This window comes from Microcaecilia unicolor, chromosome 10, assembly GCF_901765095.1.
Source record: "Microcaecilia unicolor chromosome 10, aMicUni1.1, whole genome shotgun sequence".
Classification (NCBI taxonomy): Eukaryota; Metazoa; Chordata; class Amphibia; order Gymnophiona; family Siphonopidae; genus Microcaecilia; species Microcaecilia unicolor.
The window spans coordinates 25675770-25690021 of NC_044040.1; the positions used below are offsets into that span (position 1 = coordinate 25675770).

The 14252-nt window shown below is 45.1% G+C and overlaps 1 protein-coding gene across 1 annotated transcript in view; it reads left to right on the plus strand.

Moving 5' to 3' along the window:
• SHANK3 (SH3 and multiple ankyrin repeat domains 3) overlaps positions 1-14252 on the plus strand; it is a 704425-nt gene that overhangs the window by 555581 nt on the left and 134592 nt on the right. Inside the window, exon 17 of the mRNA XM_030215777.1 lies at positions 5533-5613. Within this exon, the coding sequence (XP_030071637.1) occupies positions 5533-5613 (81 nt within the window). The remainder of the gene's footprint in view (positions 1-5532; positions 5614-14252) is intronic.

The following is a 14252-nucleotide window of genomic DNA, read 5'->3' on the forward strand; positions in this document are numbered from 1 at the left end:
TTGGGGCATGTCCAACAGATATGGAGCTTACTAAAGTCTCCAATGACCTATTACTGGCTAAATCCAGAGGTCAATATTCCATCCTCATTCTTCTTGATCTTTCCGCTGCTTTTGACACTGTCGATCACAGCATACTTCTCGATACCCTGTCCTCACTTGGATTCCAGGGCTCTGTCCTTTCCTGGTTCTCTTCCTACCTCTCCCTCCGCACCTTTAGTGTTCACTCTGGTGGATCCTCTTCTACTTCTATCCCTCTGCCTGTCGGCGTACCTCAGGGTTCTGTTCTTGGTCCCCTCCTCTTTTCTATCTACACTTCTTCCCTTGGTTCATTAATCTCATCCCATGGCTTTTCCTACCATCTCTATGCTGATGACTCCCAAATCTACCTTTCTACCCCTGATATCTCACCTTGCATCCAAACCAAAGTTTCAGCGTGCTTGTCTGACATTGCTGCCTGGATGTCTCAACGCCACCTGAAATGAAATATGACCAAAACCGAGCTTCTCATTTTCCCCCCCAAACCCACCTCCCCGCTCCCCCCGTTTTCTATTTCTGTTGATGGCTCTCTCATTCTCCCTGTCTCCTCAGCTCGAAACCTTGGGGTCATCTTTGACTCTTCTCTGCTCATATCCAGCAGATTGCCAAGACCTGTCGTTTCTTTTTTTACAACATCCGTAAAATCCGCCCCTTTCTTTTCGAGCACTCTACCAAAACCCTCATCCACACCCTTGTCACCTCTCATTTAGACTACTGCAATCTGCTTCTTGCTGGCCTCCCACTTAGTCACCTCTCCCCTCTCCAGTCTGTTCAAAACTCTGCTGCCCGTCTCATCTTCCGCCAGGGTCGCTTTACTCATACTACCCCTCTCCTCAAGACCCTTCACTGGCTCCCTATCCGTTTTCGCATCCTGTTCAAACTTCTTCTACTAACCTATAAATGTACTCACTCTGCTGCTCCCCAGTATCTCTCCACACTCATCCTTCCCTACACCCCTTCCCGTGCACTCCGCTCCATGGATAAATCCTTCTTATCTGTTCCCTTCTCCACTACTGCCAACTCCAGACTTCGCGCCTTCTGTCTCGCTGCACCCTACGCCTGGAATAAACTTCCTGAGCCCCTACGTCTTGCCCCATCCTTGGCCACCTTTAAATCTAGACTGAAAGCCCACCTCTTTAACACTGCTTTTGACTCGTAACCACTTGTAACCACTCGCCTCCACCTACCCTCCTCTCTTCCTTTCCGTTCACATTAATTGATTTGATTTGCCTACTTTATTTATTTTTTGTCTATTAGATTGTAAGCTCTTTGAGCAGGGACTGTCTTTCTTCTATGTTTGTGCAGCGCTGCGTATGCCTTGTAGCGCTATAGAAATGCTAAATAGTAGTAGTAATAGTAGTAGTAATATGGAGCATATCTCCCACCTCTGTACATCCCCTCCAACATTGGTCAGATCCCCGACCATACATTTTCACCAGCCTCTTTGGCGTTTAGTACCAGTAATACAATACTTTATAATGATTTTCAATCATGGAGCTGGAAATAGAAACCCGTAACATATGTTCTAGCGCTTTCTCCCATTGTATGTATTCCAGGTTTATCTTTAGGTCCCTTTCCCAACGCTTGATATAGCGCAAAATAGGTGCACTGACAGTTAGTAAAGCCGCGTATATGCGTGAAACGCATCCTCTATGGCTTCCTGCCCGCAGCGCTTTCTCTAGGGCCGTCTCCTCAAGGGATAGGTCTTCTTTGGCTCGCCTATATATATAATCTCTAACACGGTTATATTGGAACAAATGATGTGGTGGTAGACCATACTCCTCTTGGAGGTCAACAAATGATACCATCTGTCCCTCTTCCCAAATTTGACCTAATGTGCCAAGGCCCCTCCGCTCCCAATATCTGTATACAGGGTCTTCAGACCCTAAAGGGCAACCCGGAGCCGTCTTTATTGTCATCTGCTGAAAGTATTCTCTGTTGGAGAAAAAACTTCCGCCTTATAGCGGACCAGGTCTGTAGGGGATATTGCACCGCTAGCGGGGCCTGTCTAATATATGCCTGAAGTCGGTCCTTGGGCATCCATAGTATAGAATATAAACTTGACATCCCCATCCAGTGCTGCTCTATTTGAATCCAAGGCTTGATACTCCCAGCGCTCCACTAGGACCATATATTTTTATGTAGGAAAATACGTTGCAGAATTCAACCACATGCAAAAAATGTTATTTGAAAATGATACTCTGACCCAAAATGGTGATGAAAAAAATCATAATAGTGACATTTTGACATCAGTAAAGGTTCGGGATCATGTAGGAGACTAAAAATGGAAAAGGAAGTGAACTTACCGTTCAGTGAATCCAGACTGCCCCAATTTGACTGCCCCTATCGGACCGACCGTTCACTTGTCTATTAGATTGTAAGCTCTTTGAGTAGGGACTGTCTCTCTTTGTTAAATTGTACAGCGCTGCGTAACCCTTGTAGCGCTCTAGAAATGTTAAGTAGTAGTAGTAGTAGAAGGCTTTGCAGGACAGAAAGGTCTGTTTGATCGAGGGTGAGAAGGAGATTCTGAGCGGTAGGTCCATAATGTCCGTGTTTGATGTAGCAAGATGGCCTGGAGACCCTGTATTTTTTGAGAGGCTGAGGAGAAGGTTTCCCTGCTGTAACCCATCCCTTTCATTTTGGCTGTTACTGAAGGGTTATTTAATATACAGAGAGCAGCAGCTTTAGCATAGTCAAGCTGTCTTTAACATGGTCATGGTGACTCTTCCACAATCTGCACGTCATTAGTTTTGTACATGGATCATTAAAGCCTGACGTATCACAGGCATTAAAACAAATGGGTAACTCATGGTTACCTTTACAGGGCACCTCTAATTCCCTCTTACATGCCTTGTACCCAGTGCATTTTTTCTAGCGAGAAAGGTGCCGGTACTCAAATGCCAGGCCACCCTTCAGGATTGGGGTGATCACTGAGGGACCCATCCCTCAATAGTCAGGCCGCCTGCAACCAGTCACAGAATCTATGACAAGGCAAAATTGGTGTGTAGAACCTGAGTTCTTTCTTTAAAACTTGGCGACCATGGGTCAATTTTAGCAGACAATGGAAAAGGTGCCGGTACTCAGTACCCCCAAGTACCCCCTCAAAAAACAGCCCTGCTTGCACTACTCTATCCATCTCACATTTTCAACCTAGCAATATGACACCCCCCCCCCCCCCCCCCCCCCATTTTCTTGTGAACTCGACATGGTTCACATCCTGACATCGATAAATAGAGTGAAGAAAGTCGGAGATCACCTGTGCAGCTCACAATATGCTGCCAGTTTTTATTCTGGTGAATACTTAGACTCCTATACTCTGTGCACAACTAGAAGCACTGTACTACTACTACTATTTAGCATTTCTATAGCGCTGCAAGGCGTACGCAGCGCTGCACAAACATAGAAGAAAGACAGTCCCTGCTCAAAGAGCTTACAATCTAATAGACAAGAAATAAAGTAAGCAAATCAAATCAATTAATGTGTACAGGAAGGAGGAGAGGGAGGGTAGGTGGAGGCGAGTGGTAGAAATCTGAAGTGTACTGTGTGTTCTCTAGTTAATCAGATAAGCAGAGAAATTATCAGCACTGCAATATTACTCAAGATCAAGAGGCAGTTTCTCAAAGCGCAGGTGAATGAGTAATCGAACTTTGGCTTACAGGGCTCAAGGACTTCTGAAGAGAAGGCAGGGAAGGCTCATCAGGAGTCCTTTATATTCACATTAGCCGGTCTTATTTACCCAGCCCTACCCCCATTTTAGCAGGTCTACAATCTGATCCTGATGTAAGAAAGTTGTAATGAGAAAAGGATAAGCGGAAGAGAGGAAAGACAGTCTGTAATGTGAGGAAGTAGAGAAGGCGGGAGTTACAGGAGCTGGTAGCCTAGCCGTGACAGTAAAGAGCTGTAATTAATCTGTCACTGCACAAAAGCACTAGCAGTGGAACAGACGTAGGTACCTAGTGCTGCTGTTGAGATTTTGCACTGGGAATCTCTTCTCGTTTCTTTTTTTACCTCTTACTTTTTTTTTCTCTGGTCTTTCTTTCCAAAGACCCCTCCCTCCCCATCTAGTGAGGGCTGAGCTACCCCCTCACTTTGCTTTGTTAGCAGTCAGAGGGCCTGAGAGATTTTTTTTTAAAGCTGCAAATTCTGTACGATACAGCAGAAGACGGTGGCCTTGGACAGAAGCAATGTGAATCGGAATGCTGTCTCTGAATAAGCCTTGGGTGGTTGCTTTAGCTTGGATGTGGTCTTGTTATGGGAGGGTAACCATTCACATAGGCTGGACTTTCTTGGAGTGCTGCTGGACCTAGCGAACGCTGAGACACCTGCTGCTTGTGACGGAGAAAGGTAGATTTGCTCTGACTGTGTGCGGTGCTTTCGTCGCCTCTTTCCCTTGTGTCTGTCTCTACACATTGTCTTGTCCAAGGACAAGGGTCTTCCTTTCTCGGAGATCTGTAGTGCATACAATAGAGGCCTGAAAGAGAATATCTGGCAGCTCTCGGAAACGCCCATGCTGGGGTCTCTGATGCAGGGACAGGCAGCTTCAGCAGAAGTCTGAAGCATTGGTTACCCTGGTAACGCCTGAGCATTGGATCCTATGCATTGTTCCAAAGAGAGCAGGGGGAGAGAGAGAGAGAGGAGGAGGCACCTGAAGTAGAGAGGAAGGCCTATGAGTAATCTGTGTTCCTCAGGTGGAGGCAAAGGAGGAGTCCGGGGTGATCCTCTCAGGCCAGTGGGACCCTCTTTCTTCTTGAGCAGCCCTCGGAAGTCTGGTATCCGCTGCTCCACAGCATGAATATCTCTTGAAGACCTGGGCTTTGCTTTCCCACCACAGACACAGGATCCGGGTTTCTATGGGTGACTGCAGTTAAGAGGAGACTGAGCCCAGAAACTCTGACAGAGGTTGGGATGGAAATGTCCTTGGAAACATTCTCGGTGCACAGATTACTGGGATGCGACCACACTGGTGGTATAAATCGTGGCTGAACTCATAACATCTGGGGTCATCTGTGTTATGGTCTTTAATTTCATGTTCAAGGCCACCAAAGCAGGCAGCCCCCTCCTATTCTTCCTTCAATGGCAAAAGTAATGAGGCCTGGGAAAATCAGATGCCTAAGAGAGTCACAGGTAGGTGGAAGAGTGGGATTAACGAACTTCTCCTGCCCTCTATGGCATGAAACCTTTTACAGTGACTATGAGGTGATCCAGTGCTCTGTTAGAGAGCTCTGTGAGTGACTGTGTGCATCTATGGACCAACGCAGGCTCACACAGCAGCCTTGTCATTATCCTTTGCCCTGGGGCAACTCCAACTTTCTGATGCTTTAACCATGAAAAAGTTTGCTTCAAACCGCAGCCTGAATAAGATCCTGCAGCAGTGCGACTCCTCCTCACGGGAATACGAGGAGATCCAGGCTGTAGAGAAAAAATGGAACCTTCACCTGGCAGCTCCTCTAAAACTCTTGGACAAAAAACCCAAAGTAGCTTCTCTCTACCTTTCAGCTCCTCCGCCACCTAAGAGGGCGCCCAGCACCACCCTGACACTGCGCTCCAAGTCCATGACTGCTGAGCTTGAGGAGCTAGGTAAGGTACCATAACAGCACTTTATTATCTGTACTGTATATGCATGAACATGTGTAAAACAGTTGGTTATGCTTTTGGGTGCTTATCTATTGCATGTGTGAGCACACAGGGCCATGTTAGACGTAATCGTAAGCTGCGTGTGTGAGAATGCGGTGTATTCATAAACACCTCAGAAGAGAATATGCCTAAGCACGGGTAGATGCATGTATATGTAGTCATAATATATATTGAATATTCAAATGCATGTTATAAACTGGTTCATACGTAAATATAGTGCATGTGTGAAAACACAGGCACATGCATGCAAACATGTAAGTTTACTGTAACGTATATGACCTAATGCAGATGTGCCATGCACGGACTATTTACAATTGGTGACTGAAGGAGACACAGGACATGAGTTCAAAGCAGAAGAGGCGCTTGCTTATTAAAACATCTGTCGCCCTGCTTCTAAGTTAAACCCTTTTGCTTTCAAAGAAGAGGCAGTGGGAAGCCCAGTGAGCACAGAAGGGGGCATTTTACTTTCTAGGACCCAGTTCTGGTACCCTGCTGTTGCTGGTGGAACTAATGAAACAATCGTGAGTCATGGAACAGTTTGCCTGTGGCATTCTGGTGCCATTTCACATGGAAGCCCTGTGGGGTTAATCACTCCTGAATGGCACATTAGTTGCCTTCTGGTGAAGCAAGCAGGAGCAGAAAAACAGCCCTGGATCTTAAAAACCTTAAAGTGTGTTTTTTGAGTTCTTCGGCCCGCCTATATAAATAAAAAAACAAAAGCAAAAAAGCTCACAAAGATCGGATTAATGAGAAACAGTTGTTCATGCAATAGATCCAGAAGGGACTGACAATAGGGGTGCAACTGTATGCTAATAATGGTATACAGTAAACAAGGAATTATACGAAAAAGGATAAAGAGTTTTACCATTCTGGTGTTCATTCCTTTTGCAGCATCACTTAGAATGTTTTAAAATGATGTAAACCTGTGACTTCAAAAAGGTACCAATGAAAGATGGAATCTCGCCAGGAAATAAGATTTATGGTGTATGGGTAATCAATAGAAATAAAACATGGAAAAGAAAATAAGATGAAACCTTTTTTTATTGGACATAACTTAGTACATTTCTTGATTAGCTTTCGAAGGTTGCCCATCTTCGTCCGATCAGAAATAATCAAATGTTGGTAGATGAGAGTATATATGAGCGAAACATCAAAGCATTTCAGTGACAGTCTTAACAGGATGGGAGTAGATAGGTGAGAGTCAGGGAAATCACTCTTGAGCTCAATAGATTTATATGCAAGATTTGGAAAATCCACTTGCCTATAGAGAGTGGATTTTGACAGATGGACTATTACAGTGGGGAAGGAAGAGAAGGGGGCCTTTTCTTCATCCCTGAAAGACAGAAAACAGATGTGTCATATTCAGCCTGTGAGCCAGAGAGTAGCAGTTTCAGCCTTAGGCACTTACTGGGGCCTTTCAGTAACAGCCAAAGCAGTAAGTCCACAAGGCCCTTCCACTGGAGGCAATGGCAAGAAGCAGCAAGGCCATACAGAAGAGAGAGGAGGAAGGGGGCTGCATAGGGGAGGGGAAAGATAATAGAACAGCTTTGCCTAGGGGTGGGGAAGAACATGCCGGAATGGGGAAAAGAAGAGAGAGATTTTTTTTTCCTGAGGGGGACTAGTGGTGAGTTGGACTAGGCTGTTTATAAGTTCAACCTAAATCATTGAAATACGCAATCAAACATATAAATGGCAAGAGGCGTACTCACTCGCAAATGCGCAGTAGAGACCCTCTGTGTCCCGCCTCCGCGTCAATACGTGATGACGGGGGCGTGACAGAAAGGGAACCTGCGCACCTGAGAGTGAGGGAACCGCCGTCGCCACCGCTCCCCCCCCCCCAGGGTTGCCGCTACCGCTCCACCCACCCACCCAGAGTCGCCGCCGCCATCCACCCAGCCCGGGTACCTGGCTTCACTATTCAAACCGCCGGAACGCAGCACACTGCTCATCTGAGCTGCCGTTGGCCTTCCTTACCTGCCTGTGTCCCGCCCTCGCCGACGTTACGTCACACGAGGGCGGAACATACGCAGAGAAGAAGGAAGGCCGACGGCAGCTCAGATGAGCTGTGTGCTGCGTTCCGGCGGTTTGAATAGTGAAGCCAGGTACCCGGCCCGGGTGGAGGGGTGGCGGCGGCGGCGACCTATCCGGGGGGGGGGCCTTTCAAACACCCCCTTCCTTTACTAGCCCGTTTTTACGGGCTCAACGGCTAGTCCTTACATAATTTATTGCAGAAAAGAGGCCAATCCAAGTTTAATGATTCAAGATTGACAATTGTGATTATCTTCCAAACGTGTTATCATTCATAAACTGATCTGTAAGCATGCCAAAAATTGTTTTAAAACTTGCATCTACCTTCCTGTTTAATCTGCCAAGTTCCAATTAGTATATTTCTTCTAACTTACAAACATTTGTACTTTATGAGGTGATCAATGTGGAAATACACAGGCAATAAGAGCAATGTCGTGACATATAGGGGCATAATTGAACGAAAACGCCTATCTCCATGGGCGTTTATCTCCAAGAACGGGTCCGTGAAGGGGCGGACCGAACCGTATTTTGGGAAAAAATAGACGCCCATGTTTTATTCAACAATGTGTGAGCTGGGCGTTTTTGTTTTTCAGCGATAATGGAAAATGAAAGCGCCCAGCTCAAAAACGAATAAATCCAAGGCATTTGTTCGTGGGAGGGGCCAGGATTCGTAGTGCACTGGTCCCCCTCACATGCCAGGACATCAACCGGGCACCCTAGGGGGCACTTTTACAAAACCCAAAAAAAAGGTAAAAGAGCTCCCAGGTGCATAGCACCCTTCCCTTGTGTGTTGAGCCCCCCAAATCCCCCTCAAAACCCACTGCCCACAAGTCTACACCATTACTATAGCCCTAAGGGGTGAAGGGGGGCACCTACATGTGGGTACAGTGGGTTTGGGGGGGTTGGACGACTAATAAGCATTAAGCAGCACAATTGTAACAGGTAGGGGGGATGGGCCTGGGTCCACCTGCCTGAAGTCCACTGCACCCCCTAACAACTCCTCCAGTGACCTGCATACTGCTGCCAGGGAGCTGGGTATGACATTTGAGGGTGAAAATAAAAAGTTGTGAAACATCATTTTTTTGTGGTGGGAGGGGGTTAGTGACCACTGGGGGAGTCAGGGTAGATCATTCCCGATTCCCTCCAGTGGTCATCTGGTCATTTAGGGCACTTTTTGGGGCCTTATTCGTGAAAAAACAGGGTCCAGGAAAAGTGTCCTAAATTCTAGCTAAAAACACATACTTTTTTCCCATTATCGGTGAAATGCGCCCATCTTTGTTCGGCAGATAACCACGCCCCAGTTCCGCCTTCGCCACACCTCTGACACGCCCCCATCAACTTTGTCCGCATCCTCGACGGATTGCAGTTGAAAACGTCCAAAAATCGGCTTTCGATTATACCGCTTTATTCGTTTTTGTGAGATAAACGTCCATCTCCCGATTTAGGTCGGAACTTGGGCGTTTTTCTCGTTCGATTATAAGCAGGATAGCCACCTAAACTTTCCAATCAGGGCAAGGTTATCGTTTTGGAGACAGATTGAGCTTACTAGATCCAATGATCTTTTTGCTGCAGTAGTAATTTAATAAAATTATTGAGGTCAATATTCAGAAGTGGCAGCCACCACATTAATTGAAAGACTGGTGCAGGTGTTTAAATTAATATATGTATTCAGCACTGCTACTCCTATGTTGGTGTCATTCGATATATCTATAAAGTGGTGACCACCAGTATCCTGTTACTATCTGGCCAATATTCAGCGCTATTTAACCGACCAGGAATGGCTCCTGGCTGGTTAAATTACACTTAACCGGCTATCTGCGAATATTCAGCGAGAGATAGCCAGCCTGTTATCTCACGCTGAATATTCAAGGTCACACATACCCTGGGATTCTATATAGTGTGACTTAGGATGTGCATGCAAATCCAGTCTTATTCTGGATTTGTGTGCACAACTTAGTTAAGCCAATCAGCGCTAATAATTGCCACTTAATAAGCAATTATTGACACTAATTGGCATTATAATTTATGCACGGAACTGTCTAAGCATATTCTATAACGTGATGCGAGTAAATTCTATGTCAAATAGTTGAAAAGGGGGCATGGCCATGGATGTGGAACAAATGTAACAGGCGGGTCATGGGCATTTCTAAAATCTATGCGTGCGGTTATAGAATACATCCAGTCCGCATATAAGTTAAGCATTGGCATTTAACCAAGTTTTATTTGGCGTAACTGCTCGCAACTAAATTTAGTCACGCGGATGGGCGCTCAGCATATTCTACTACTACTACTACTAATCATTTGTATAGCGCTACTAGATGTACGCAGCGCTGTACACTTGAACATAAAGAGACAGTCCCTCCTTGACAGAGCTTACAATCTAATCAAGACAGACAATCAGGACAAATAAGGGATAAGGACAAAGAGTAGCAAGATTCCGGAATACCAAAGAGGTACAAGATTCCTTGCAGAATCCCAAAGAGTAGCAAGATTCAGGAATCCCAAAGTTTGCTACTACTACTACTTATCATTTCTATAGCGCTACCAGACGTACGCAGCACTGTACACTTGAACATGAAGAGACAGTCCCTGCTCGACAGAGCTTACAATCTAATTAAGACAAACATGACGAATAAGGGATAAGGACAAAGAGTAACAAGATTCCGGAATCTCAAAGAGTAGCAAGATTCCGGAATCCCAAAGACTACTACTACTACTACTTATCATTTCTATAGTGCTACTAGACATAAGCAGCACTGTACACTTGAACATGAAGAGGCAGTCTCTGTTCGACAGAGCTTACAATCTAATCATGAGAAACAGGACAAATAAGGGATAAAGAAATTAAAGTGGGAATTATAAAACAGACATGGGTACTGAACAAGTGAATAGGAGTTAAAAGCAGTATTCAATAAATCTCACGGAAATTTAGGCTTGTCCTATAGAATATGCCTACATTTAGCGTACTTTATAGAATACGCCTAGGCATATTTCATTTTGGCGCAGATTTTTTAAGCGTGATATATAGAATCTAGTCCATAGCGGCTAACTAGTTAAATTGCGTGATCTATCTGTGATAAATGTATAATATAATATAAGATGTGTGCTCAAAAATTCCAGAATTCCCAATGTTATTGCAATGGGTGGGGGACTGCTTTTCAATCACTACACAATTATACCTTCTTAACTATCAGCACATTGATCTTTTGTTTTTAGTATTATTTGAGCCTGAGTAGAGCAAGGAATCTTAGAACATTTAAAAGGGAAATCTGTCTGTCTCTCTCTTTCTTAACATTAGGGTTACTTAAAAATCTGAAAATTCCTTTATAATTATCTGAGGAACATCGGCTAAAGCAAACTTTTGATTGGCGCCCAGTGACAAGAATTGCAAATCTGAATAAGTTGCAATACCATTAATATTTACAAAATTCTTATCAGTGTGCACAGTACCATACAGAATAATTCACAAGTGGCCTAATGGTTAGTGCAGCGGGCTTTGATCCTGGCAACCAGGGTTTGATTCCAACTGCAGCTCCTTGTGACCTTGGGCAAGTCACTTAACCTTCCATTGCCCCAGGTACAAAAACTTAGATTGTGAGCCCTCTAGGGACAGAGGAAGTACCTGCATATAATGTGTACAGTGCTGCGTACGTCTAGTAGCGCTGTAGAAATGATTAGTAGATTAGACATGGTTGTAACATCCCTGTCTTAGAAAACGTACCATTTTGAAAATTCCCATTAATAGTCATTTTAAAGGTATGACTCTGAGTGATGGATAGGGAACTTAGTGGTCTTTTTACTAAGCTGTGGCAGAAGGGGGCCCGTTCTGGCATCAGCGTGTTTATTGATGCACACTGAGGTCCCCTTTTACCACAATGGGTAAATTAGAATGTGGTAGGTTTAAAACAAATCGGAGAAAGTTTTTCTTTACTCAGCACATGGTTAGACTCTGGAACTCATTGTCGGAGAAGGTAGTGACGGCAACTGGCCTTGCTGAGTTTAAAGGGGGTCTGGACAAATTCCTGAAGGAAATGTCCATTGATCATTATTAAATTTGGGGTTTTTGCCAGGTTCTTGGGGCCTGGATTGGCCGCTGTCGGAGACAGAGTGCTGGGCTTGATGGACCTTTGGTCTTTTTCCAGCGTGGCAGTGCTTATGTACTTATGTACTAAGGCTAGGGTTTTTTTTTTAAAGAAATGGCTTCATGGCAAGTGAAGTACTTGCCATGCAGCCATTTCGGGGGGTGGGGGGTGGGGAGGAGATCCCATACTAACCCAGCAGCAACCAGGCAGTGAGTGGCACTGCCCAATTACTGCCGGGTAAACACTGGCGCTACAAATATGGCGCACGCTGGGGGTGAGAACTACTGCCAGCCTTCTGCGGTAGGCCGGCGGTACTTCCAGTTTAGCAAGTGGTAAGCCTACATTGGGCTTACCTTCGCTTAGTAAAAGACCCCCTAAAACTCAAGTTTCTCTGTGCTACCCACTATAGTACCTATTCAAACCCGTAAGCTTTAGAGGACATCATCCATATGAATTTTGAAAGGGGCTACAGTTATCTCAGTCCATAATCATTTTCCGCCAAAGTCGCTATGCTCACATTAGCCCTCTCCTTAAGTCACTTCACTGGCTCCCTATCCGTTTCCGCATTCAATTCAAACGTCTCTTATTGACCTACAAGTGCATTCACTCTGCAGCTCCCCAGTACCTCTCCACTCTCGTCTCTCCCTACGGCCACCCTCGGGTACTCCGTTCTGTTGATAAATCTCTCTTGTCTGTCCCCTTCTCCTCTACTGCTAATTCCAGGCTCCGTTCCTTTTATCTTGCTGCACCTCATGCCTGGAATAGACTTCCCGAGCCTGTACGTCTAGCCCCCTCTTTGGCCGTTTTCAAGTCCAAACTTAAAGCCCACCTCTTTACCACTGCTTTTGACTCCTACCCCTCACTTGCCCTGTCCTTTTAGCCTCACCTCTTTTTATTCCCTTACCCTTAATTGTTCTGTCTGTCTGCCTGTCTTATCTAGATTGTAAGCTGCATATGCCTTGTAGCGCTATAGAAATGATAAGTAGTAGCAGGGCCGGTCTTAGCAAGTGCGGGGCCCTATGCAGACCAATTTGGTGGGGCCCCCACCCTGGCCCCGCCCCCGCCCTAGCTCCATCCCATTGATAAGATTATTCCATTTTTAGAACATTTTTTTATTTACAAAATTTCAAATAAAGACAAATGAAGCTAAACTTGTACAAAAAAAACTGATTGAAATAATAAGCACAATGCTATCATGAAACCTCCCCTCCCCAGAAATTATTCAGTTCAAGTCCACTACAATTAGTAGCAGGCCCAAGCCGGGGGTGGATGCCGCGCCGGTGGTGGCGGGAGCGGAGTGGCCGAGCCGCAGGAATGGGGATCATCTCAGGCGACTGGTGCTAGTTTTATACCAAATTAGGATCTTGTTATTCCAGCTAGATTAAATTACTCATATCTTGGCAACCTGAACGCTCACCTTTTCTCTGAAGATGAAGAGGTAGAGAGGCAGAGTGAGTAACAGCAGGGTAACAGAATTTGAAAGAAATATCAAGTTATATGAGCAACCACAGTAGACATATTCCACCAGCGAATGTGAGTGAGGTAAATTGGACAGCACGGGATGGCACTGAAGATGGACAAAGAACGATCAGAAATAGCTGACTTCTTGATGCAACAGAGATTGGGTTTGAGATTTTGGTAAAATGAAATGCCTGCTGGGGATAACATCACCTATATCGATCAGGTCAGTTACCGACAGTGGTAGGTATAACAGGGAAGAGGGTGACTAATTGGTTGCAGGAGTAGTGAAGGGGAGAAAGAATAGCAAGAAAGATCAGGATAACTGGGATGCAGGGGTAATGTGGGAACAGGCAATAATAAAAGCATAAGCCCCCCCAAGGCAATTGGAGTGAGCTTGAGACTGAATTGGGCAGATCTTGAAAGCTATGAAGAGCTGGGACTGGCTAGTATCTGGATGGTAGACCATCCGGGAAGACCAGGTGCTGAACCACAGAAGGCAACAATAAACCAACTGCACTGTCCTGCCAAGAATACTGTTCCAAAGTCTGTGAAAAGCAGCAGGAAAAAGTACAAAAGGGCCTTCAAGACTGGAGCAATGGTACAGTCTTTAATCTTTAATGAAATGGACCCGACATGGGCCGTGTTTCAGCACAGAGAAGCGCCTTCCTCAGGGGCCAAACCAGTGTTCTCTTAGGTTGGAAATGAAAATCCCAAAACGTTCTTCTAAAAACACGTCTCGATCCGCTGCAGATTGTACCAGATGTACACACCTAAAGCCATTAAACCATAAAAGAAAGACATTTCCAGTAAGCTTTCCTCACATAGATATGTAGCAAAAATTAAAAAGAAGATGTGAAGCCAAAATAAGTCAGTTGTCACGTATAACTGATATCTTGGAAATACAGCGAGATCTAACCCATTATTAGATAGCAGTCATAGATAATTGTATTCACATTCAGGGTGGTGGTTTACATGAATGCATGGTCAAAATTAAATTCTAAATTTAGAAAT